Source organism: Drosophila arizonae, chromosome 5, assembly GCF_054131065.1.
Source record: "Drosophila arizonae isolate 15081-1271.41 chromosome 5, UAZ_ARI_1.0, whole genome shotgun sequence".
Lineage (NCBI taxonomy): Eukaryota > Metazoa > Arthropoda > Insecta > Diptera > Drosophilidae > Drosophila > Drosophila arizonae.
Window position 1 is genome coordinate 24,320,706 of NC_142925.1, and position 24,679 is coordinate 24,345,384.

Genomic DNA, 24,679 nt, shown 5'->3' on the forward strand with positions numbered 1-24,679 from the left:
TGTTCAGAGCTTACAAAAAATTATAAATAAATTAACAAAATAAAATAAATAAAGTCAAAACTAAATTAAAATTGAGGCAAATATGGCAATAATTTTATGATAATTTGAATACAATACAATAGTTTAAAAATAAGCACTGTTTCCTTATATTTATTTATTTTATCTAATGCAGTACATGCTGAACCTATTGAGTCGAGCATTAATTCGTTGGTCAGGACAAAAATATTTTATATACATATAAAAATCATGCTTTAATGTATAGACTAAAAACTCTTCGTGTTATTCATTGTAATTAAGCTACTACCTTTAGAGCTACTGAAAACAAGTAAGAATTTCAAGTTTAATTATCAAATAAACACATTGTTCAGCCATGAACATACAAATATACGAAGATCGTATACAAGCCTCCGACGCACTCAACGACTAGCAGGTAGGGCGATAGAAAAAGATCAGGGTCACAAGTACGGACTCTATAAATAAACAGATGAGCACTAACCCGTGCATTCCCAGATTACGTAAGAGACGAACGCTGAGCCTTACAAACCCTGCAATAGGATAGGAGCTTGGAGTCTTACAAGCTCAGCAATAGACGCACTTGATTTAAGGGTTGAAACATGAGTTACTCTGGGTATAACAACCCGGGCTCAGAACAATAAAGAAAAATATTACGTATTGAGTAACTAAACACCATGATAGTCAATGTATTCGTTCACACATTGCTAATGAAAAATGTTGTAGCATAGCGTCCTTAGGGACGCTTGCATAAAAAAAAGAAGAGAATTTAATAACGATTTCAAGAAAACTAATAAACTCTTTTTTTTTTTGTACCAGTCTAAGAAAGTTGAAGGCTTGAACTGTTTGCCAGCTAGGCGCCTATTGATTTTACTTGCTCCGAAAACTATTTCAACTTTTTATAGCTATCACCTTCTACACACATTTATTCTCTTCAATTTTTCGGTGGGCCTCACCCATTCTCATTCCCAGTCCCATTCCCCAGCAGGCCGAGCTCACCCACTTGGCCGTGGCTGCAGCTGTCACTCTCCGACTCTCCGTTGCCGACTGTGCTGTCTTGTTCCATTTCCGGTTTGTCAGCACGAGTTATGCGGGCTTCTGTGCGCTGCAGGTTTCCTTTGATTTTGGGTCGTGGCAAAGTGGCCAAAACAACTTGCAACGTGCAACGAGCAATGAGCCACGAGCAGCTTGCCACATTTCAGTTTTACTTATCTAACTACTGTTTCTTGAGTGTTTTCTCACTTTCAAGGCATCTTATGAGTGTCAAGTTTTTTCGATAATTTCAATACTTTTTTTTCTTTTTAGTGTTTTCGTTTAATCTTCCCTTTTCGTTGACCGCACAGCTGTTGAACTGTGAATCGTTAGATATACATCTGCGTCATGTGCTTTGTGCTCAAAATTAATTTGCGCCCACAAAAGTATGCTACGTAATTGCGCCTCTGGCTCGAGGCTGCGCACACAGTGCGTATACTTGATATTACGGCTGTCAAGGGTTGTTAATTCCGGCCAAGATGACCAAATATTTATTTAGTTGGTGTCTTAATCGCATTGTTACTTTCATATAAGCTTTCCCTTTTCCTTGCCCTTCTAGTAATTTTTAGGCATTTTATATTTGATGAAGACATTGACCTTTTGCTCTTAATAAATAAGGGAATTTTCATTATATATGAGTGGGTTTCTATATGCAAACTCAGATAGATCAATAACTAAAAGAGTTTAAGTATAAAAGGAAGAACATATAATATATGAATGCTTCGTTACATCTTGAATTTTTCTCACATTAATGAATGTAGCTGATATTGCAGCGCAATCCAAGATAAATGTAATTCACTCATATACTCATCCATATACTCAGAGTAAATTATATTTCATGCCTGGATAAAACTCCAGCTACTTCACTTTCGAAATACAAATCTTTTTCGTAGCAAAGGGTGAACTCAGTAATGTAGTAAAATAAAATCAGCTGCGATTTCATTTATATATTTGCATATCAAACAGACTTAGGGCAAAAGGAAACTTTTTAAAATTTCATTGTCATCTTTCAAGGAGTTCAGTAGCTGACATTGAGCTGCCGTAAATGCAGTGTGATAAAGTATAAGTATCAATAATATATATAAGGAAGGAATTCCAAGAAATATTGAACCTGTTCGGCCAAGAGTATTAAAGGCTTTGCCGCAATCAAAATAGTTTGCTTAACTTGCTTTTGCATTTAATGCGCTAGCAAAAAGTTCTATTTGCCATTGAGTTTTATGTGAGCTGTGCTCGAAAGCACTTGGCATATTAAATTTCATCGGTTACGGCTGCTTAAAGGTAAGTACGCTCACACACACGCACAAACACACACTCACGCATAGTGGAGCACCTGTGGGTTATGCCTAATGCGTGTTAATTGTGTGAGTGCGTGTTATACATTAGAAATTCATGCGTTCACATCTGCAGTCGGAAAAAGAAAGAAAATATGGTGTGGTTGTGTGTGTGTATGAAAAATGCAAAAGGCCGCAAGAATTAATAATACAAAGCTTTCAAGTGCGCGCAAGTGTCATTAAAATAATTATCGACGAATGCGCCACGTCATCGGCGTTGCGGCCTCATTTATTCAAATTATTTCCAGCTTGATGCCACATTACACATACGACGCGTTGGCTGCCACAAGAGAAGCTGATTGCCAGCATGTGTGCGGAGAGTGTTCGTGTGTGCGTGTGTGTATTGGTGTGTGCCCTAATGAGCCTTGCTTCTGTGTCATTTCCATTTAGCATTTGAGTACTCGGCTAGGCCCACACAGAATTGAAACTGAAAACGAAACCAAAAAGGAAAATTTGATTTCTCTTCTCGTGTTTTCGTTTATTTCGGTTTCTGTGGCAAATGTTGACAAATTTTCATGGCCCGGCGCACATCCGGTCTCTAGCATAGGGCAGGCCAACGGCTGACTTGGCTGCCGATAGACAAGCAAGTTTCGCCGCCTTTGGGGCAACAATGTAGTCGAAAGTCCAAACAAAAAGTAAGTAAAAACATATCACTTGGCTATAGGCGACTTCGTGATACTTATTCGCGTGTTCAAGAAAAGCTCAAGTAGTGACAAGTCACCACTCCACCGTCAATGCCGAAATATACTATATATATTCACTAATATAGAGATAGATATATAATTATCTATAAACAAAATTTGAGTGCCAAATTCTTGCGATCCAAACCTAGCATACCCTAACAGCTTTGCAAAGGGGTATTAAGGCAAAATATCCTGCCAATTGCTGGCTTTTTAATTGCTCAGATAGCGCGAAATGCGAGCCCAAAGAGCAACAGTCGCGTCGGCATCAAGGGGCAACCGAATCGCCCCCGGCCCCTGTCCAGCCTTGATTTATGTTACACAAACTAGTTGGCATTCCGAGTCTGGGCCAACTCAGTTGGGCCACTGCACTATGGGTCAAACGCCCGATTTTTTGGAATTAATTAATAACTTTTGAATCAGTAAAGATAGTTCAATTTGTTTTTTTGCATTTGACTTTTGTTTGCAACATGCATTTGTGATGAAAAAATGGGCGTGACATCGCCCCTCTTTCATATTATTAGATGTCCCAACTTTTTAGCTTTTTAAGTAATTTACACCAAATTCACATATTAGATGTGTTTTCATGTTTCAAAGACCCTGTAAAAAAATTATCAAAATCGGTTAACTATATCATATAGTTTTTATATGTAGAAGTTGAGAAAAATCTTTTTCAAGGAATAAAAGGTTATATTTTATGATTTTAAGCACAAATAACATTAAAATATATCTCTTTTATTGTTAATCAGCGTATTCTTCATTATCTGAAGCTAGCATGCCATAAACCTCAAAATTTGAAGTATCCTGCCTTTCGAACAGGCTTATTTCCTCTTCCTCACCTGCGACGAGGTTAGTTGCTGAAAAATGAAATTGCGTAAAAAGTGCGCAAAAGTGCACGTTGAACTTATAGGTCATAGCTCGGAATTGAATATTTTATAATATGGGCGTAAATTCATCGCTACAAAATGCTACAAACACAAGTTTTCTCTTATCAAAGACAACAATTTTTTTTTTTAATGATGTCAAAAGCAGCTTTTTGACTTACTCAAAACTTCACATCACATAAAGATTTTGGACAATACAAACACGTAAAAACAAAGAACAAGCCCGATTCTATATTTTCCACAACAAATTTTGATCTAATCGCCATTATTTTTATTTCAATTGGCGATTGAAATTCATATAAAGTTTTTACAAAACTGATAATGTGCGTGTCATGCATAACAGCTCGGTTTAACAGCAGTTTTGTTAGCAGATCGCGTCTCTGTTAAAATTCTGAGTATGTAACATTTACATATAGCGTATTCCTAATGGATTCGCATTAAAATTTTGTACATTTTTTCAACTTGAAAATAAGACTTTTTTCCAAAAAATCGGGCGTTTGACCCATAGTGCACTGTCGGCAGCTCTTTATGTCTTTATCACTTTGGGGAGTCTACAGGCACGTCGCTGTCCATGCAAATTAGTTTCACTGTATACGTATGCCTGTGTGTGTGTATGTGTGCGCTTGTGTGCTCAAGGGTGTTTAAATACATATTTATATTGGGTCGACCCTAGCTCAGAGTTCTGTTCTGGCTGTCGCATTTAATTGCCATTTGGCAGCTGTCGTGGCCAGTATGGATGAAATCTGCAAAAGACATTTACTATGCTCTAAGTATAATCTGAAATTACACTTGCCAAAGTCATTAAATATAATATGAAAGTGAAAATCCATTAGTAGAGAAACTACTAGACGCGATCTATTCAATTTTATTAATTCTAGATTTATTCCTTGAATATGGAGTAACGTAAAAGTAATATTATGTATATGTATATTTAACTGGCAAATATATATATATATTTTCTATTATTTCTCTCAGTGCTCAGTCTCAATTGTCCTACAAGCACACTTGTCAAATGCCACAAACCCGTGTCAATGTGTGTTTAACAATAAACAAGAAGCATCAAAACCACAGTAAGTACCACACACAGACACACATACACAGACAGCTACTCGCACACATATTCCATCGAAACACTGATCAAAGGTTGAGTGTGTGATTGTGTCTGAGTGTCTCGTGTTTGGACAAAAGTGAAGCCACATCAGCTTAGCCTACGGCTTTTGGTTAAGTCTCTAGTTGAGCCACTCTATAAATGAACAATGCCAACTATTGGCAGTCTAGAGAAGTTGAGTCTGGGCAAAGGGATAAGCGACGGTTGGCTTTTATGGGCTGCTAAGACTTTAAGTTGTTGTCGTGCGGCTTATTGCCTTGTTTATGGCCTATTATTCAGAGTAGCTGAGCTTTTACGACACTTGACAGTCCATAAGTATTATAAAAAAAAGCCAAAGGCCACGCCCACCGCCCTGCTCAATGCCAGACTAACTGCAGCTCATTAGCGAGCGCCAAGTGGCGCTGACAAATTCGACGGCAACGCCCCGTTGCATGCAACATTTACAAATGGCCCACCATCTGGGCCACATGAAAGGATATGAACAACAAACAAGCAACAAGCAACTCAATCGAAGCGCAACAGGTTCAAAAATAAGCGCGACCAGCTGACGCAGCACTTTAATTAATTCAATTTGCATACATTTTGACAGCGTAATGTACGCGACGACAGTGGCTGAAAGGCTGAGGCGAAAGCTGAAAGCTGAAAGCAGGTGTGGAACTCTCTAAGTCGACTAGCAGTATTTCCTTACCATCGGGAAGAGAGTATCCTCAAGTTACTCTGATTATATTGCCAGCTAGACTAGTTGATAATCCCTGGAATAAAACAGGGATTTGTAGAGTAGGTCAATAAATGGAATAGTAACTGGATGGATGATCTTAGCAATTGGTGTAACATTGTAAACATGAATTGTAACATGCTTTTAATATGATTAATATTAATATATTATATTAATAATATGATGAAGAATATCCTGCAGATAATTTAAGAGTAGGGATAAAACGGAGTCCTTATTAATATAATGTATAGTACTTTTATTATTCTTGTTACTATAATTTTCCATTCTAATTTAAAATTTCTTTTCGTACATGAGACATCTTCATATCAGAAGAAATATATTATGCTTTCTCTAAATTTAACAGATAGCTTGAGCTTTAAATATTTGTGAAAGTGCAGTCAACAAGCATTTTATGTTTGATTAATTATATTATTAAATCTTTTTTTATAATACCGACTTATTCCTTTAGCTTGCTTATATGAATCATTCACTCATTATTTATAAAAAAAAAAATTCAAAAGAAGCATTTGCTTGGCAGATTGTAATGTGATGATATGTTTTAGTTAGTTAAAATTTACAATAAAAGTGGCATTGTTATCGATAGTTTTTAAACTATTATAAAAACTCAGCTTTCCCCCACTGTTGAGCCTTGAAAATTTTTTCTTTTTTGATGCCTTAATAAAAAGGTTGTGGTTTGTAGAATATATTATTGAACAAGCAATAAATATAGAATCGTAACTAAAACATATAAATATTTTTTGTTAAAAATTTTTATACTTTACAAAATGAAAAATCTAACAGAAATCGTCAAACTGCAAAATCTCCCTTACAACTTTCGCTTAGAGGGTATCAAGCAGGATACACGGCAGGTATCAAGCTGTAAGTGGGCTTCATCTAAAATGAATGTAAAGAGGTTTTGGTTTAAGGTTTGAGCGTTGGTGTTACTCGCCAATTTGCAGCTACTCATAAGCTACGTGTGAATATTATTTAAAGCTCGACACTCAGGTTGCATATACACGAGAATATATATGTTAAATGCCACACATGCCACGCGGCAACGCGGAGTATGCAAAATATGCGCTTAATTTTTTAGCAAGCGCTTCAGCTGCAGTTTATGCCACACACAATTTTAAATTTGGAATGCACAGCTAAAAAACTGCATTTATGCAGCTTGCCATAAACAAGCCACAAAATTGCAAATTGCGTTTGGCAATTCGAGTCGTGTTGCTTCACGAAAGTGGAAAGTTTAAAGCAAGCGCTGCATAATAATTGAAATTTTCATTCGAAAACTTTGACAATTTGCAAGCGATTGCCAATGGCAGCTGATGAACTGCAAAGGGGCGAGTTTAAAGAGAAAGCTACAAAATACCGAGCGAGCCAACAACAAAAGTTGTCGCACAGTCAACAACAGCGGCTGCAAATGCACAAGGAAACTGTCTAGGGATTGGTAGAGGATTCTTGCGTATGCAACATCATCTCATTGCCATGCACTGTAGCACGAATTTCAATAAAAAAGGAACGTACTGCACGGCAATATGCAATATGCAGCATGTGAGGCTGGACGGGTTAACGGTGCGTATGACAAATGTTGCTGTGCGCATCCATTTCATGCAACTTGACGTGCTGGACACGTAAGCAGTGCTTAAACTGTGCGTAGGCAGTGATACACCGTGAAAAATATTCACGTACTGTCAAGAATAATATTAGATTTTCGTAATAAATAACACTTATACCCTGAACCCATTGAAAATGGGAAATCAAGGTATAATGGCTTTGTTAAAAGTATGTAGCAGGCAGTCAGTAAGCTCACAGTGCAGCCAATGCGTGTTTATGCGTGCGTGCCTGTGTGTGTGCGTGTGTGCATGTGCGAATAATTATTGAAATATGAATTGCTCGAAGGGTGCAGGGGATCTCGTAGTCGAGCAGAGCTTTCTTCTCGACGAAAGCTTTCTTACTTGTTTTAATATTAATTTGCGAATATTCAGATTATGATATAAAATCATTTCAATCGAATTTCTAAAGGCTTTAGATCATTGTGGCACGATTAAATTGGGAATATTCTATTGAGATAATATTCTAAATGATATTCTTATTGTATCACAAGTTACCTAGGTGCAATTTTAAAAGAAAATAGAAAAATATCGGTTTGTTTAATATAACCTACTTCGAGTTTCGCTCAGTGTACGAAAAATGTAATCGGTTAGCTATAGTTAATGCTACAGTCGAAGCACACGCTACACCTACGCCTGTGTGTACAGCTGCAGCTGTGCATGTGTGTTAAGGGGCGTGTCATTGTTAAGTTTTGCAGCTGTTGTTGAGTGCAGAGTTAACTTTCGAATGCGCTCAATCATAGCACACTTTGGCACCGGCACCAGCACCTGCACTTGCACCTGCACCAGCAACAGCAACGGGAGGGGCTGGAACCGCATCCGGGTGCGACACAGACCACGCCCTCAGTCACAACAATTGCCAATCGATAGCACTGTCAACGGACGTGTGTATAGCGATAATTAGCTTTGAGCATGGGGGTGCAATCAGCTGTATTTAAAGCGTAGACCAAACAACCTGCTACCTATTAGTGGGAGCGGGGACTCCCCCTCGGCCAATTCAACTCACCCCCCACCAGCAGCGCTATTTTTACGCGCATTTCGTTAAATTGTTTTTGCGCCGCTCGGCGGAAAATTTCTAGAATTGTCAGCAGAAAAAATAAGCAACGTACGGTAACGTACATTTTCAAACGTGTTTCCCTGCATAATAACAGTTAAACGCATTTGCCACGCCCTGCAACACGCCTATTTATATGCGTCGTCAAGTTGGCTAATAGCTGGCATTATTATATTTTATACGTGCATTAAGCCAATCCACAATGGCAAGTGACTTAGATGGAAGTGGTCGACTGGAAGATACCCTTTAATAATGGAGAAGGTGGGTACACTCATAGTTAGGAATTCAAGGATTTTGTGATTGCATAATGATGATAAACTTATCGGTAGACTACAATAATTAAGGACATTTAAATAATTTTTGAAAAAATATTAAACAAATCGATAGCTAAAATTGTATCCCAAATATCTTGAAGTACTTGAATTAATTATATATATATTATTGTATTCTAGTCATGGTTAAAGACTGCATGCTAAATATTAGTCTATCTATTACAGGGTATTCAAAACACCCTGCAAAAGCCTTATGATGTCATCAGCATCGATGGCAAACATATATGCACATACATAGGCGTACTCACTCACCCATTAATACTCTCACAGGCATACGCGGCGTATGAGTAATCGAGTACCCTATGGCGCAGCAAAAACATAAAACTGATGGATATGTACTTAATATAAATATGGACAGTCTGACGGTTATTAACAATTTATTTATTTATTTATACGTATACGTTGTGCGCATTTAATTTATACATATATATACATTCACATTGCGCATTACAAATCGTGTATTTTGTTTATATATTTTAATAGACAAATAAGAATATTACGCGCTGTTTGCCAAAAGTTATGAGCGTGTAAATAAATCGATTCAGTTCAACAGCTGAAAATCGAGAGTAAACACGTCTAGCAACTGAACCGAAGACTAAATACCCTCTGGCAGTGCTTGCGGCAATTATTATTGATAAACGGATTGGCAGAGAGCAATAAATATCATCATTCAATGAAGCCCTTGCAAAGCTATTCAGAATCACATAGAAAGACGATATACTTTAACATAGAAAACGGGAAAGAAAGAAAATAAATTTAGGCATTAAGCCTTGCTCGTAAGCTTATGAAACTCGAGTACAGGGTATAAGCCAAAGTAAATTCAAATATATACGTTTTTTATGGAGATTAAATGCGCTCTCTGACTAATCAAATCAGTGCTATGGCGTGTAACTGCGCCTTACTTTCGTGTGCCAGTGGCCAGACGAATAGCTCATTGTACAATTCAAGGCAAGCAACGAAATCCATCTTTCTATTTTAAGCCACAGTCAAAGTTTCTGCCTTGCTGTCGACTCGCTTTCAATAGCCAATTAAGAGCTTAGTGTGAAGATACCCACACCCCGGTGCACAGTAGAGAGATACATAAAATATGCTCGGACAGAAAGGACTACGAGCAGAAACAGAAACAGAAGCAAAAGCAGCAGCAGATGGCAGAGTTCTCTCTTGTTCTCGCTGGCCAGGACAAGGAATCCACGAGTGCTTTGTACGCCCTACGCGCTATACGCATGATGCCTTTCCCGGCTGCCTGTTTGCGGATTATGTGGAATTTTTGTAGCTACTCTTTGTTGGCCTAAGACCAAGAGCAAATCTTTGTTGAAAAGTTGTTCATCTGCTTGCGCTTTACCACAACGTACTCACGGCACTCACGGCATTTTTCGTGCCTTGACAGTTTCGCATTTAATAAGCATAATGCACATTACCTTACATTTAAGCCAAACTCAAGAAGATGCTTACCTCACAATTAACAATTTTTAATTGAATCTGAAAAGCACTTTAGGTATTCAATTTTTCAATTAGATTATGTAAACGTTTTTGTCCGCCACTAAATTCTAATCAACATTTTTTCTTCTGCTAAAATTGTTTTTATATAATTCATAGACTTTAAACTCTGAATATTTTATATACCAAATCAAACTTAATTCAGATGAAAATCTCAGCTTACAAATTCATATAATGAAATGCATACGTTTTTGTGGCTGAAAATTTTCGTATCTCAGAAAGAGTGCTACACTAGAGGGATACCCTGGTTACAGTTGTTACTACGTTTTTGTTCTAATATGGTGACGTTTATATAAGAAAATTTATTTACCTTATGAATATTGTTTTTTTTTTCTATAATAAATAAATAACGCCAAACGTGATAGAAAAATGCTGAATTAAGTCTTCTATTCAATATACTCCGAAACTCAATATCTAGTCGAAGGAGCTGTCGTTTCTGAAGGTACTATACATATTTTATGGGTAAAACTTATATATTACTCAACAGAAGGAAGAGAAGATCTAGCCATATCTGCCTGTCCATCTGTCCGCTAGTAAGAATTCAGCAGAATTCAGCAGCATTCAATAAGCTTATAAATTTTTCAATAGCTAAATCCATTTTATTAGTACCCATAATAATTGACTTAAAGCATTAATGTTACCTTGAATACCATAGAGCTAGATCTTAAATTATCTCTGCGGGTATATTTAAGGAATACTCCGATTGCGAATATAAAACATTTCTGACGACTACTCTGTATCCAGCAAACCTTTCCCGCAAATTATAAGCCGTAGTATGATTTTTCGTATAGAACAAAAATTATTCAACAACTTGTTGATTATTAAAAAAAAAAAAAATGAAGTTATCTAATCTTCTAGGGTATTAGAGTAATGAATTTGTTTATTGTTTATAACCCATATTTATGCATAGTTGAAGACCTATTTAAATTACATGGATTTCAATTCGCATGTCGTTGTCCGAATCCGGCATTTAATTAAAAAATGTAAAGCTTTTATTCTTATCATTATAATTAAATGGTATAGAAAATATCATTTCGTGACATGTATAACAATATAATCTTCTGTCTGACACGCCCAACCAAGTTTTAATAAAATCGAATTGCATTAATCATTCAAGAGGTGAGAATGTTTTGTTGGCCCTGACAACAAGAACCTCAACTTATGTTAGGCCCTCAATTAAGTTGTCAAATATGGTTTAATGAGAGTGCTTTGACAGAGACAGAAATACAAATAGGAATGGAACGAGGGGAATGAGTGGAATGCGCGGGCCGAGGGCAAGAGGAGGCGAATGCGTGGTGCACATCAGCGCCGTCTAGGTATATTGTTAGCCCAGTTAAGTGCCAGTTCGGCAAACAAACGTTCAATAGAACCCAAGGTAATGGGCAGAGGACAAAGGATATATACCAGTTCATTTGTGTTTTATGCATACATAGACATAATAATTTATTTATATCTTTATTAAGTGCAAATAGCATAAAAAAGTCTTTGTATAATATATATATTACTGTGTCTCCAGGTATTTAGTATATTCCCTATAATATATATAAATATATTGAAGCTCATTACCTTTCACTATGTTGGCAGCCTAAGCATTAGCAAGTCATGAAAACTTAACTTCTTTTTTGGTTCAGATGAGGACAGTATCGAAGGTCTATAGCCAATTCGTAAGTGATTCAGGCATCTGGTTGAGCTGACACAGTATCTTCTAGTCGGTCTCATTCAACTTGCACACTCATATGAGTCCGCGCTGCTTTGAAGCATCTGCATGTTTACTTTAATATGTATTTTTAGCCCTTGTTGCACAATGCCAACAAAACAAAGACAAGGACGAAATTCTTGTCAAGGTGGTTCTGTTGAAAGAGATGAGTGCTGCGACATATGAAATAGCGAAAAAGAGGGAAATGGCAGTACTATGAAGTTTTAATACCCTTTTTGATATAGTATGTATGTGTAGCTATTGATTTTGATTTTGTGTTTTTTTTTTTTATTTTTATTATTATAATTTATATTTGCTTATGTCTATACCCCAATATATACTAGATAACTTTGAGAACTCCGTTTTTTTATGCCTTAATATAGTATTTATATGCAGATATTCACAATTCTGAGTAGGCATCTCAGATTCAATTTTTACTTTGTTTTATTAAATCACACCTAAACTTAGCTGGCCGTAATATTAACATAAATATAAAGTGAATGTTAACATACTATTTCTAATTCATTTTAACAATAATAGAGAAAAATTTGTCATATTTAATGGGTCTCATATATAAATAAAATATACAAATAAAAACAATTATATGGTGAACTAAAGTCAGAATATGATAAGACCAATTATTTATACATAAAATTTAAACAATATTTCGTTACATTCTTTTTTCCTTTTACTTTTACTTACAATCTTTTATTCCTTTTATTTTTCTAACTTATTTAATATTAAAAGGTTCATGAGAAACATCATGAGTCAAAATCATATTTGCCCCTTAATTTTACAGACAGGTTACAGAATTCGTTGCAAAATGAGCATGGCCTCTGTAAGAGTGTCAAATTAAATACGAGCGATATCTTCATGTGAATGTTTTGTGGTTAGCAGCTAGGTCGCGTAACCAGGGTCAGCCACGAGGATGAGCCACGTGGGGAAGGTCGCGTGTGTAGATTGTGGAGAGGCAAATGGCAGTGCGCATCTCTGGCTGCTTATATCCAAGCGAAGTGTTAAACCGAGCTAAATGCTTAGCAGCCTTGGCAACTAGCTCGTAAGTAGTTTGTTGTTGCCACTTTATAAACTGCACGACACAAACTTGAAAGCGGCATCAACTTTGTTTGCATTGCCCGCTGCGATATTGCTGAAACATGCACAAACCGAGATACGCTTCGGGTGAGAATTCGGTAGCAGGTTGCGCTAGCGTTAAGGTTCCCGGCAATGAGCTCTTGGCTCTGGGCCGTGGCTCTGTGATGTCTACATTTTGTGTTATTTATCACCTCTTGCACTTTGGTCACGCAAGTCAACGAAGTCGTGCCATGTCGCCGCCTAACCCAGTTGCCGGTTGCCGGTTGCCAGTTGCCAGTTGCCAGTCTCTGGTGCTCTTCCACTTGACTTCGCTTTTGCATGTGCTCGCCATTGTTTGTCAACCAGTCTGCCGCCCTCTTGGTACGTGTTCATAAACAATTATTTATGCACAAAAACAGAAATGTTAAGAAATATTTTTTAGCTGCGGGGCCATGCGGGCGTCCTGTGACAATGATAAGGCACAGAAAATGTCCTGGCATAAATTCTCAACTGCACAACAATTTAGTCTTTTATTTTTGCCATAAAAAACGTTTTGCAGTCACACCCAAATTTTGTATTTTATTTATCGTCAATTTGCTTCTTTTTTTTGCGACTTGAACGGGTGAATGGGTTAATGGAAACATTCGTTTGACTGATTCATTAAAGCGAAGCCATAATACGATGTTCTGTTAATGTGACATTGTTTATGTTCCACTGTTAATATGCCACTGTTAATATATCACTGTTGATTTGATACTATCAAAAAATGTCTGCTTATCTCACACTGATCAGTCGTAACATAAAATGTTAATATAGCACTGTTAACACCCAATTGTCTGCTTGAGCTAACATAATTATTATTGCAATACTGGGCGATCAGAAATAGTATTCCTTGAGGTATAGCCTGGTTTGCCTCACCCTAAGTATAAACGCATTAATCTAGTACATAATACGGCATAGATGCATTTTTGCACGCTCTAATTAAATATATACTAAATTGTTTATCAAGTTTCCGAAGAAGTATTTTTTAGTCGAAAGACCACTTTAATTTTTCCAATATAGTTATTAGAAAGAAATAAGGTAAAACTTCTCGTCAAGTAATCAAAAAATAATAACAACTAGACGCTCATATTAAAACTTTTTTCTTGTTTCTAAAAAGAATTAAACTTCTGTAGATGTCAAATGATTTTAAATTATGAAATGTGAATAAATTAAATCTACAGATATATTTATTATTTTTGTGTGCCAATCAAGCGCAGTTGATAACGTTCCCTGACCACACCGCAAGGCACGTCAGTAAGCAAATATTTCCTGCTCACTTTTACACCATAATTCATTCACTTTTCACAATTGTTCATTTTGTTCAAGTTTTGTACTGTACAATAATTTCGGCAGAAATTTAAGAAAGTTTTTGAGCTGGTCTCTCGTCTTCCGGGTTCCCAATTGTAATTTTATACGCACAATGCGAGGGAATTGCGTCAAGTGTCCGCGGCTTTGCCACCTTGCCGTGTCCCATTATGCCACATTGAAGTTGACAGCGGACTAACAGAGAAAAAAGAACGTAGTACGCAGAAAAGTTTTTAAAAATGAGCAGCATTCTGTCTGTCTGTCTGCCTGTCTGCCTGTCGGCTTGTCTGCCTCTTCATTATTTTCTGCATAACTTTTTTATTCGCCTGATAATATTTAAATAATAAATGAGTTTTTGACAAGCGGGCAACAGCTTGGGCATTGGGGTTTATTTCGGGTCAATCATTTGGGGAGCGCGCCCAGGCCCTAAATTTGTCTACCCTTTTCCAATAGGCTCCTATAAATATGTCGAGAATTGTGTAACGCCTTGCAGCAGACAGTTCGCAGGGAGCAATCGCACCATCCACAGCGTCAGATCCCTTGAGTGTACAGCAAGGCCACTTTATTTCACTTTACTGCTGCGCTGGATGGCAGGTGCAAGCATATGGAGAAGAAAGAAATTAAAGTCAGCAAAAGAAATGACAAGTATGCAAAGCATAAATGTTACTTCCTTCAGTTACTTCCTTTCGTCGACTTCTTCTCGTGTTTCTCATTAATTTTTCTCTACACTTGTTTCTATTTTTCTATTTTCTATACCATATCTGTCTCTTTTTTAGTTTCACGTTATCCTCTACTCCTTCACATAATTAATCCAGTTTGATTTCTGTATTTTCTTAACTTTCATTAGATATTTAGAAATATTTCCTGTTTCTTTGTCATCACATATATTCCATCTGTTAATCTTCATCGTACATTTACCACGTTCTCCCCTGTCGTTTTCACCCTATTTAGTACTTCAATTCAGCTACTGCCATGATTCTGCTTGTTTGTTATTTCTTCTTGACTCTTCTTATACTTTTTTCGCTTTTCAACATTTTTGAATCTATATATTCGCTATTACATTAAGCTTTTACTATTTTCTTTTCTATATTTGTTTCATCTTTTCTATATTAGGATTTTTTTAATAGTTTGTAGGAATTATACATATTTCTCATTACATTAATCATTTTTCCCATATTCATAGAATTCAAAGGGAAATTCGAAGGATAGCAATATACCAAATATATAACAAAACGTTTATTTATAGGATATTCAAGGTGCGGCAATGTATATTTAGCCATACTGTCTACTTTTTATTTTAGGTACTTGTTTACTTGGGCCCGCGTCGAATTGAATAAATCACTTTAACTTCTCAGTTGCAGCTCATTACAAGTTGTTGCTGTTGCTCGACGACTCACTCTGTCTCATGTGTGTGTGTGTATGTGTGTGTGCTTGTGAGTATTTTTACAGTTTCTCAACGTCATTTCCTCATTGTGGACATTTTTCAAGCGCTGTTGCTGAGTCGCCTTCCGTTTCCTCCCCAACTTTTAGGGGCAATATTGTTGCTGTTTCTGTTGCTGTTGCTGCTGCTGTTGCTGTTGCTGCGGCTGCTGTTGACATTATTGTTGCTGTTGTCAATGGCGTGCAAATGTAATTGGTTTAGCCGGCAGTTTAACCCACTGTTCAACGTTTTGTCGACTTCTGCTGCTGCTTGCACTCGAACCGTAATGAAATTTCATGACATTTGGCATTACGTATACGTCGCGTAACACGTAATGGCACACATTTATGTAGCTGACGCTGCTGCTGCTACTCCTGCTATTGCTGCAGTGCGCATCAAACAAATTGACATTATACCATATACAGTGCATAACCCCTTACATATACACAAGTATATATCAATGTAATTGCTGCGGTTGCCTTCAGCCAAATTAATTGCTTCGCCTTATTGCGATTCAATTTCACAGCAATTTTTCATGTAACCAGCTCATAAATAACTCCATGTGATGTGTGTGGGTGTGTGTGTACCTAATTCGCTCACCTGTTTAAACCAGGCTAAAACTCTTTAAGTAGCTCACATTTATTTATATACAAAGTAAACTCTTTTCATAAACTGACAACTTGGCAAAGTTTGTAAAGAGTAAAACTGCCTCGGAAATTGCTCTTATATCATCCTATCAAATTCTAAAGTACCTTTCACAATTGATTGGGGGGGCCCATTAGGTGGGCGGGGTAGTTGCCATTGATTTGCCAGTAATAAAACTAGTTTTTATTTCATTCCTCAGCATACCCTGTAGCAAGTGGAAAAGGTATTTGTAAGATCATTGTAAAAGTGTTTCGAGAAAGAATGGAGTAAATTGAAATATAGTATATTTTATTTGGGCAGTTAAATTAAGCGAACATAGCCACAAAAATGTTTTTCAAATGTTGTTGAGTCATGGGTCAAACTTTAGACCTAACTAATTATCTACTCCTAACTAATTATCTACTCGAAGATTATTCAAGTCTGTGGTTACAATCTCCGTTTTTCCTAACTAGCTACTGGAGAGCCCTAATAAAAACCACAAAAACAAAGAAAATAATTATTCTCTTTAAAGTAAGAGAAGTTAGTTCTGCTAGCGTCAAAATTACTCGGCAATAGATTGTTTTCTTTCATTCAATTACGAAATTGCTAATTTGTTAGACGGACTTGAGTGCCTCCACCGGACTCTGTTCATTGTGTAATTAACTCTGAAATCAGTCGAAAGGAGTTTGTTCGGTATTAAGCCTGTTTAGAGATGGTGAACATGCATAAAAGAACATGCATTTAGTACTTTTGTGGGTTGCATGAGCAATTTATCGTTCAATAGCAAACTAAAGAGAAGGACGCGAAAATTGTTAAGGGGTTTTAAATATTGTACTTCGCCTGACTATGTAATTCTTATTGTGTACATTATATTTATATTTGAATAATAAATATCCACTTATTTATTTGAAGAAATTACTTAGAGCAAGACATACAATCTTTAGCCTGTTCCAATTACTCTTGTGTATATATACAATATAAACAAATAAATGCTAGAAATCTTTCAATTTCATCTCTCTTATTTATAAATTAGATAATAATATATAATACAAATGTCAAGGCTAATTTCCCTCAGTGTATGTAGCAAAACACTGTCCACTTTCAGTTCACTGTCTGCAATTTAGTCAGACCAGTGTTCCAGCATCATTCGCATTCCAGACAGCCTGATCCCTCTACAGGGTGCATGGCACGCAGTGCAGTTAGCCTAATTTGGTCCATCTTTTCTGGTCTGGTCTGCTCTGGTCTGCTCGTAAACTGACTGTCCATTTCTGTTGCCTATGTCGTCGAATAATGCAGCCAAAAGCAGTGTAAAGTTTTTGTTCTGAGCCGAAAGGAATTGGCCATAGCCACTTGGAGAAGTACCCTCTCCCCCGAGCTGTCTCCCGCCTGCATAGATCTTTTGATTTAAATTCGTAACCAGGCTGTATGCAGAACACTTGAGCGCACAATTAGAGAGAAATGTCTGCGCTGTTCTGCGTCGCAGTGAGTGCCGCAGCATCGCTGCTGCAGTTGCTCTCTTTTGTGGACGGGGCTTTGTTCTGTTGCTGCAGCAGTTGTGTTTGACAATTCAATTTGTAGTCGAGCTATCCGTATCCCAATCGCACTCTCAGCTGCAGGCTGCATTTAAATTTGAATTATTTGCTGATTTTTTGGCAAACTTCATTGCATCGTCTGCTGTTGCATCAGCGACGACAATTTCTGTTGCTGCTCTTACATTATGCATTGATTTGCATCAGCAGCTTTTTCTTTTTATCTGCTGACGATATAGGCCAAATGCGATTAAGCCACGGCTTACTGCTCTAGCTGCTTCAGTTAAGCTGCCAACAATTTGGCCATTGTCAACGCCTGCTCACAACCCTGCAATTTATTGCTATTGGCTTTAATGTTATTGGCTCCTAAAGTTGCTCTATTAATGTTCATCCTCAACTATGTTGTCTCTTTTATTTAGTTCCAGTGCCCGATACAACAAGTGGCCCATAAATACGTTGTAAAGGCACCCGAGAGACGCATTTAACTGCGACCCCAACTGGTAAAACTCTTTAAATAAATTTTAAATATATATTAAGCATAAATATTCTCGCATGAGTTGTTTAGACAACTACTAAACTATGTATTTTATTAAACTATTAAAAATCAATCAGTTTTTATTTCAGGTGGACCGTTTGTTGCAGAACCATTTCTTATTATTTTATATTAATATTAGCTAGTGCTCCTTCCATTAAATATTTAACAAACTATTCGAGCTCGCTTAATAAAGCCATTAAAGTATTTACTATACAGAGTTAGCACTCGTTGTGTAACTTAAGCAAAAGGACATTAATTCGGTTTGAGCACTGATTTTATTTCAATCAACAACGGAATATCAATCTTCATTTATTCGAAATGATTAACTTTTGTTTAGAATTTTGTGTTTAGGCGGTCAAGAAACGATTTACAAGCAACCCGAATGTCATTATATTTAAATCAACAATTGTGCGTATATTAAGCTTATACAGTAGAAAAACTGTGTTTTTTTAAAGGCCTTACATTTTGGGTACATAATTATGATAATAATTTATAAAAAAAATACGTTTGCTCTCTCATTTATTTTTTAAAATTATATTGAGAATAAAAACTTGCTTCTCATACAAAATCAGTAAAAATAACAATAATAGAGTTTTATTTAAGCATTGACTTTATTATTAAGTCACCCGCTCACACAGGAACACAAAACAAACTCTTTTTTATAACAACCGCAAGCAAACTTTTTTTTCTTTTAGATATTTGCACTTATAATTTCATTAAACTGTCTTTAAGTCAAATCTTCACATAGCTGAAACTTAACTGGAATTTTGACTCAAACTGCACTGAGCCAAAGAAGTTAAATGGCCATCGGAGGTTTTAGGTAGCGTCGGCGATATTCGACTTAAATAAATGAAGCCATCATTAAACAAAGGAAAATGTTGCTTTCAACTTGGCCAAACAGTTGGCATAAAAACTTGCTGGTTTTAACCTTGGCGTACACTTGATGCAATTTTTAATGCAAAACTTTGCTCGTGTCGCTGCAGTCGGAACGAAAAACAGTTTCAATTTTAAAGTTTTGCGCATAAATTTGAGCAGTAAAATAAAAATACAAGTAAAAGGAATGCAACAAAGTTTTCGCTTCCGTTTCCGAACTGGAGGCCTAGTCCGCTGTTAACATGACTCTCAATTTCCATTTTGCTCGCGTTTATGATCAGACCGGATCAGAAATAGAATGTTTCAATATATAAATATGTATATAATATATTGACTAAAACTTCTGCTGTTAACTTAAGCAATTTCGTAATAGGCGGCCCCATTTTTAGGTCCGGGGTCAGAATTCACCTCGGCCAGTGCCAGGAGAGCCACAGTTATCACAAGAGAGAGCAAATCGCCTTGTGTGGGCGTCGGACGCCTAGCAACATGCTGCCGCACCTTTGGCAACATGTTGCCAAAGCTGCGAAACAATGTAAAGTTGACAATCTATAGATTAAAGTGGAAGGTTTTAAGTTGGATGTTGTATGCATTTGGCCAAGAACTCAACTCATAAACTTCGACGCGCAGAAACTTTCTTTCATTCGAAATGCTTGAGAGCGCTTCACTCTTCATACAAAGTGGTTTGGGCCATGCCCCCTCAACAGAAACTCTGCCCCTGGGGCTCCATTTCGGCAAGCGAAATTTTGATACATCAGCTATGCATACGGTGATGGGGGCCGCTTGGCAGACAAAGGTGAGTAATGGCGCCCATGCCACAGCAACGCAGCTGATTTTGTGTGCGTTGTTCTAGGGACACGCATTTGCATTTTGTACAAACACCTTTTGCCCCGGCCTCGCACCAACCCCGACCCTTGCCTAGGTCCCGGACCCAGCTCCGGCTCCGGATTCAGCATGTGAATGGCAGCTGGCTTCGTTCGATTGATTTATAAGCAGCTGTGTGTCTAACCAATAAAATGTTGCTGACTAACAAGACGCCAGTTAAATGTTTAAGCAAATAACTGTTAGCCAAAAGCGACTACGCAATGGCCTGTAGAAACGAAACACTGGAGCTCATATCAAAAATTATACTCAATTTCAGCCAACCAAGTATTAAAGCTTTGATTAACTATTCAAAGGGATTCATGAAATTTTTCCAGCACTTTTTGCTTACCTTTTGTTGCCATACTTTTTCACACGTTTCGTTACAGATTGCGCTATTTTATATTACCAATTTCTACTTTGACTTTCTATATGGCTTGGTCAATTAAATATGCGCAGGCTGCTGAGACTGAGGCCTTTGCTGCTATAAGCAAATATGCCAAAAATTAGCCGGAAGGCTTGAATTGCCAGAATAGAAGCAGGCTCTGCTGTCCGCACATGGATTCCCCCACTTTTAGCCAGCAGCATTTCCAAAATACCAACTACAAAACACAAACGCACACACTCATAAACACACACACAAACACTTTTTATACACACCCACTTGTAGAAGATTTCGAAAATATCTTTCATGTGTGCGCCGTTTGCTTTGTAAATCGACAAAATTGGCATCTGGGCATTGGCCACAGCGAAAAACAATTTATGTGTGCTCCACGTTCATTGAGTCATTGAGCAAAGCTGTAGATATCTGAGCTTTTTTTTTGCAAAAAACTGTACAACCTTATCTACGCTGCTTTTCTCAAAAAATTCTTCACTTTTCTCAACAAAAACTGTTTTATGTTTGCATTTAGAGTCGCATTTTGTCAAAATTACGTTTTTTTTTATCGAAACCCCAACAATAGACCGATGGCAAGCCAAATACAATGAATAATGAACATTTATAAATTAAAGTCTTTTATAAATTTTAACACTGGATCGTAAAATTATCTTCAAAAAGCCTTAAGCCACTGGGCCGAGTTTTTTTAAGACTTCACATAAGAGCAATGAAATACCATCTATAAATGGAGATGGCTGTGATATCTCTAAATCTCCTCAGATTCGTCGAAAGCTTGATACGATAAGAAGATCAATTTAATTAGCCGCGTTAAATTGAATAAGAGGGTATCAAAGAAAATACCCCCACATCTAGCGAATATGTAATGGGTATATTCATTTAACTGCCTCAGCTTTTATTTTCAATATTTTTCAATTCTCTATCGGAGGGACACAATTGTGACTCTTCGCAATAGTTATTGAACTAAGTAATTAAAGTGCACATGGGTGGAGCAGGATATAATTGATTAAATACAAAACAGATTAATAATGAGTATTCAATCATTAATACAAATCCACGTAAGTTGAAATTTCTTTATATCATTTGTGGATTTCTAAAAATTATTATATAATTTTTATATTATGAAATATTTATTAAACGTATGCGAAAGTAGCACGAACCAAGAGAAATATAATTACCTTGAGTTTTATTGCTTACATCTAAACACAATTAAATTAGGATCAAATAATTATAATTATATTTACATAGTCTCAGTAATGACGATCATACATTCAATTAGATTTAATTACTTATATATTATCTTACAATTATATGAACATAATAATATAACATATACGAAAAACTAACAGAAACAAATGACATTCGATGTGCCCTATTTTATCTTAACTTTGGTTAGTATTTACGCAGATGAGCGTTCCGACATCTGGGAATAACTGGAAATAAACGATAATAAAACATACAAGCTTTAGAAATTCCGTCAAGTTGGCATAATACATTATTTATATAAATTAGTTATTGATTTACTTTGCTTTAAACTTTTAAATTTTTTCAAATTCTTAGAAGTGTAACTTGAGCAAAAAGAATTTGTGTAACCTAACTATAAAAATTAGCAGTTATGTCAATCGGCATCAATGGCTTTGGCCGCATAGGCCGCTTGTTCCTACGGGAGGCAATCAGGCGACAAGATGTACAAGTGGTGGCAATTAACGATCCAGCCATGGAGCCCAAATATATGGCTTATATGCTACGTTTCGACACGACGCATGGCCCGTTCAAGAAGAAGATTACCATCGATGGAAAGACTCTGATGGTAAATGGTCTAAAGATAAACGTCACTAACGAAGCGGATCCGAAAAAAATAAACTGGAAAGAAAATTCAGTCGATACGGTGGTTGAATGTACTGGTCGATTTACCACACTGGCAACGGCCAAGGTGCATCTAGACGCCGGTGCAAAGAAAGTGGTAATCTCTGCACCGTCGTCGGATGCGCCAATGTTTGTGTGCGGCGTTAATTTAGACCAGTACAAGCCAAACATGAAGATCATATCTAATGCCTCTTGTACTACCAACTGCCTGGCACCGGTGGCCAAAGTGGTGCATGATAATTTTGAAATTGTGGAAGGCTTGATGACAACAGTCCATGCCTGCACAGCCACGCAAAAGATTTTAGACGGACCAAGTGCTAAGGCGTGGCGCGATGGTCGCAGCGGAATGTGCAACATAATCCCCGCAAGCACAGGAGCTGCCAAGGCTGTGGGGAAGGTAATACCTTCCTTGAATGGTAAACTAACCGGTATGGCTTTTCGTGTGCCCACGGCAAATGTTTCCGTTGTCGACTTGACCTGCCGTTTGGGATGTTCAGCTAAAATGGAGCAGATCAAGGCGGCTATCAAGGAAGCTTCCAAGGGTGGAATGAAAGGCATATTGGGCTACACAGAAGACTCTGTCGTCTCATCAGACATGAATGGCTCACGCTATGCCTCAGTGTTTGATGCCAATGCGTGCATTGCACTTAATGATAATTTTGTAAAGCTGATTTCATGGTATGACAATGAGACAGGCTACTCGTGTCGTTTACTCGATTTAGTTTTATATTCGCAAAAGATGGACAAATGCTAATAAAAGTAAATGCAAGAACTTTTAGAGTCGAATAGAATAACTATTTAGAAAAAATATTGGTAAATGGATCGAAGTAATTTACCTTCAAACAACACTCGAGTTGCGCTGCAGCTGCACCGACGAGATGCTCATTATTTCATGCTCCGCAATGCTGGTGTTCGCATCGCCATGAGGCTGCTCCGCTGCTGTCTCAACCACAATATCATCTAGTGTGGGTGTCTTTATACGGTTCCGGATTATAAGATCTCGCTCGGCAGGTGCTTGCAAGTGCAGCGGATTGGTGGCCAGCTCAGCAGCCACCAGTTCATCGCCCTGCAGTCCCAGCGTCATGTTCACTTTGGCATGCTGACCAGCTGCAAGCTCGTTCTGTGGCTCCACGACGGGTGGCGGACGCAGCCGAGCTGGATCGAGCAACGAATGCATTTTCTGTTTACGCGGTGTACGTGCAGGTGAAGCCTTTCTAGAATTGTAGTTTTTCAGCTGCTTAGCACTATGAAAAAAGAAAAATATTGTTTTTATTTAAACGACAAACGCTTATTGAGCGGACTTACGCTTCCAGTAGTTTCAGGAGCATATGATGATACGTCTCGTATTCGTCCTTTCCAAATTCGTTTGGATCGTGGCGCGCGTGCTCATATGTGTCGCAGAACTGATGTATTATGCGCTGCCCAGTACCATTAAGCGTAACGGAGAGGGTTGTCAACAGAAAGGCTCGCAAGCTTTCATGGGCGTGACGTATGCTGCCATCCGCACGCGCTATCTCTGCCTCTACCAATTTAACATCGTCCACGGCCTTCATTCGATAGTAATAGGGTGGCAGTTCCTGCTCCGTGCCTGGCTGCAATATATACTTGTCGGTATCGGTCCATAGCAACTTTGGCTCCTGTGCTATCTTTTGTATGCAGTCCAATCTGCGTTCAATTTCACGGCGCAACGCCTTCTTGGCATCATTGCCTACTGGCACATGGGGACCGCGACGACTACGGAGCGTGAACCGCATTATCTGGCGTTTGGCAAATATGAAGAGCATCACAAAAGTCAGTACGCCACCGCCTATGATAATTATTATCATAACACCCGAAAGCTGTTCCATTTTTGCGGGCGTTTCGTATTTTTCACAAGAGAACTTCTTTTGTTTAGATTTGGTCTATTTTGTATTCAACCTAATCGATTTATTTATGTTTTACAACCTTACATTAAATTATCGATGTTCGTGAATGAATTGTAATAGGACGATGTTTTCCAATTCATTTTTTATTCTGTAATTTTTGAAAAACAATAAACTGATTTCCTGATAACGCACTCGCAGACCACATCTCAACGGAGAAGAGACAAATGCAGCAATAACTGATTAAAACTATCCTCTCCATATTTATATTTTGGCGCACTTATTTGCTTTATTTAAAGCATAAAAATACATTAAATTGCAGACTATATTATATTATATACTTGAAATT

The 24,679-nt window shown here is 37.4% G+C and overlaps 2 protein-coding genes and 1 long non-coding RNA gene across 4 annotated transcripts; 2 read left to right on the forward strand and 1 right to left on the reverse strand.

Moving 5' to 3' along the window:
- Nucleotides 1–8,146: 8,146 nt before the first annotated feature.
- On the forward strand, nt 8,147–19,057 carry LOC149268838 (uncharacterized). 2 transcript variants are annotated; one of them, XR_016270580.1, is made up of 4 exons: nt 8,147–8,687; nt 8,924–9,123; nt 18,362–18,442; nt 18,555–19,057. It is a non-coding gene; the product is annotated as an uncharacterized LOC149268838 (long non-coding RNA). The 2 variants fall into 2 exon arrangements; XR_016270579.1 differs by having other exon boundaries at nt 8,148–8,687; nt 18,567–19,057.
- Nucleotides 19,058–21,771: 2,714 nt separating this feature from the next.
- LOC108617513 (lipid transport auxiliary protein 1) lies at nt 21,772–24,606 on the reverse strand. Its single transcript, XM_018013326.2, has 3 exons — nt 23,774–24,606; nt 23,305–23,712; nt 21,772–22,035 (listed from the first exon to the last, which is right to left on the reverse strand). The coding sequence occupies exons 1-2, from the start codon at nt 24,313–24,315 to the stop codon at nt 23,307–23,309; spliced, it is 948 nt and encodes a 315-aa protein (XP_017868815.1). The 5' UTR covers nt 24,316–24,606; the 3' UTR covers nt 21,772–22,035; nt 23,305–23,306.
- On the forward strand, nt 22,035–23,240 carry LOC108617512 (glyceraldehyde-3-phosphate dehydrogenase 2). The gene has a single exon (XM_018013325.2). It carries the CDS (start codon nt 22,218–22,220, stop codon nt 23,220–23,222), a length of 1,005 nt encoding a protein of 334 aa, XP_017868814.1. The 5' UTR covers nt 22,035–22,217; the 3' UTR covers nt 23,223–23,240.
- Nucleotides 24,607–24,679: the final 73 nt, after the last annotated feature.

Coding starts and splice junctions, on each gene's coding strand:
- LOC108617513 (XM_018013326.2), bottom strand. CDS start 24,315: ATGGAACAGCTTTCGGGTGTTATGATAATAATTATCATAGGCGGTGGC. Junction 23,713..23,773: donor CTCCTGAAACTACTGGAAGC/GTAAGTCCGCTC, acceptor CTTTTTTCATAG/TGCTAAGCAGCTGAAAAACT.
- LOC108617512 (XM_018013325.2), top strand. CDS start 22,218: ATGTCAATCGGCATCAATGGCTTTGGCCGCATAGGCCGCTTGTTCCTA.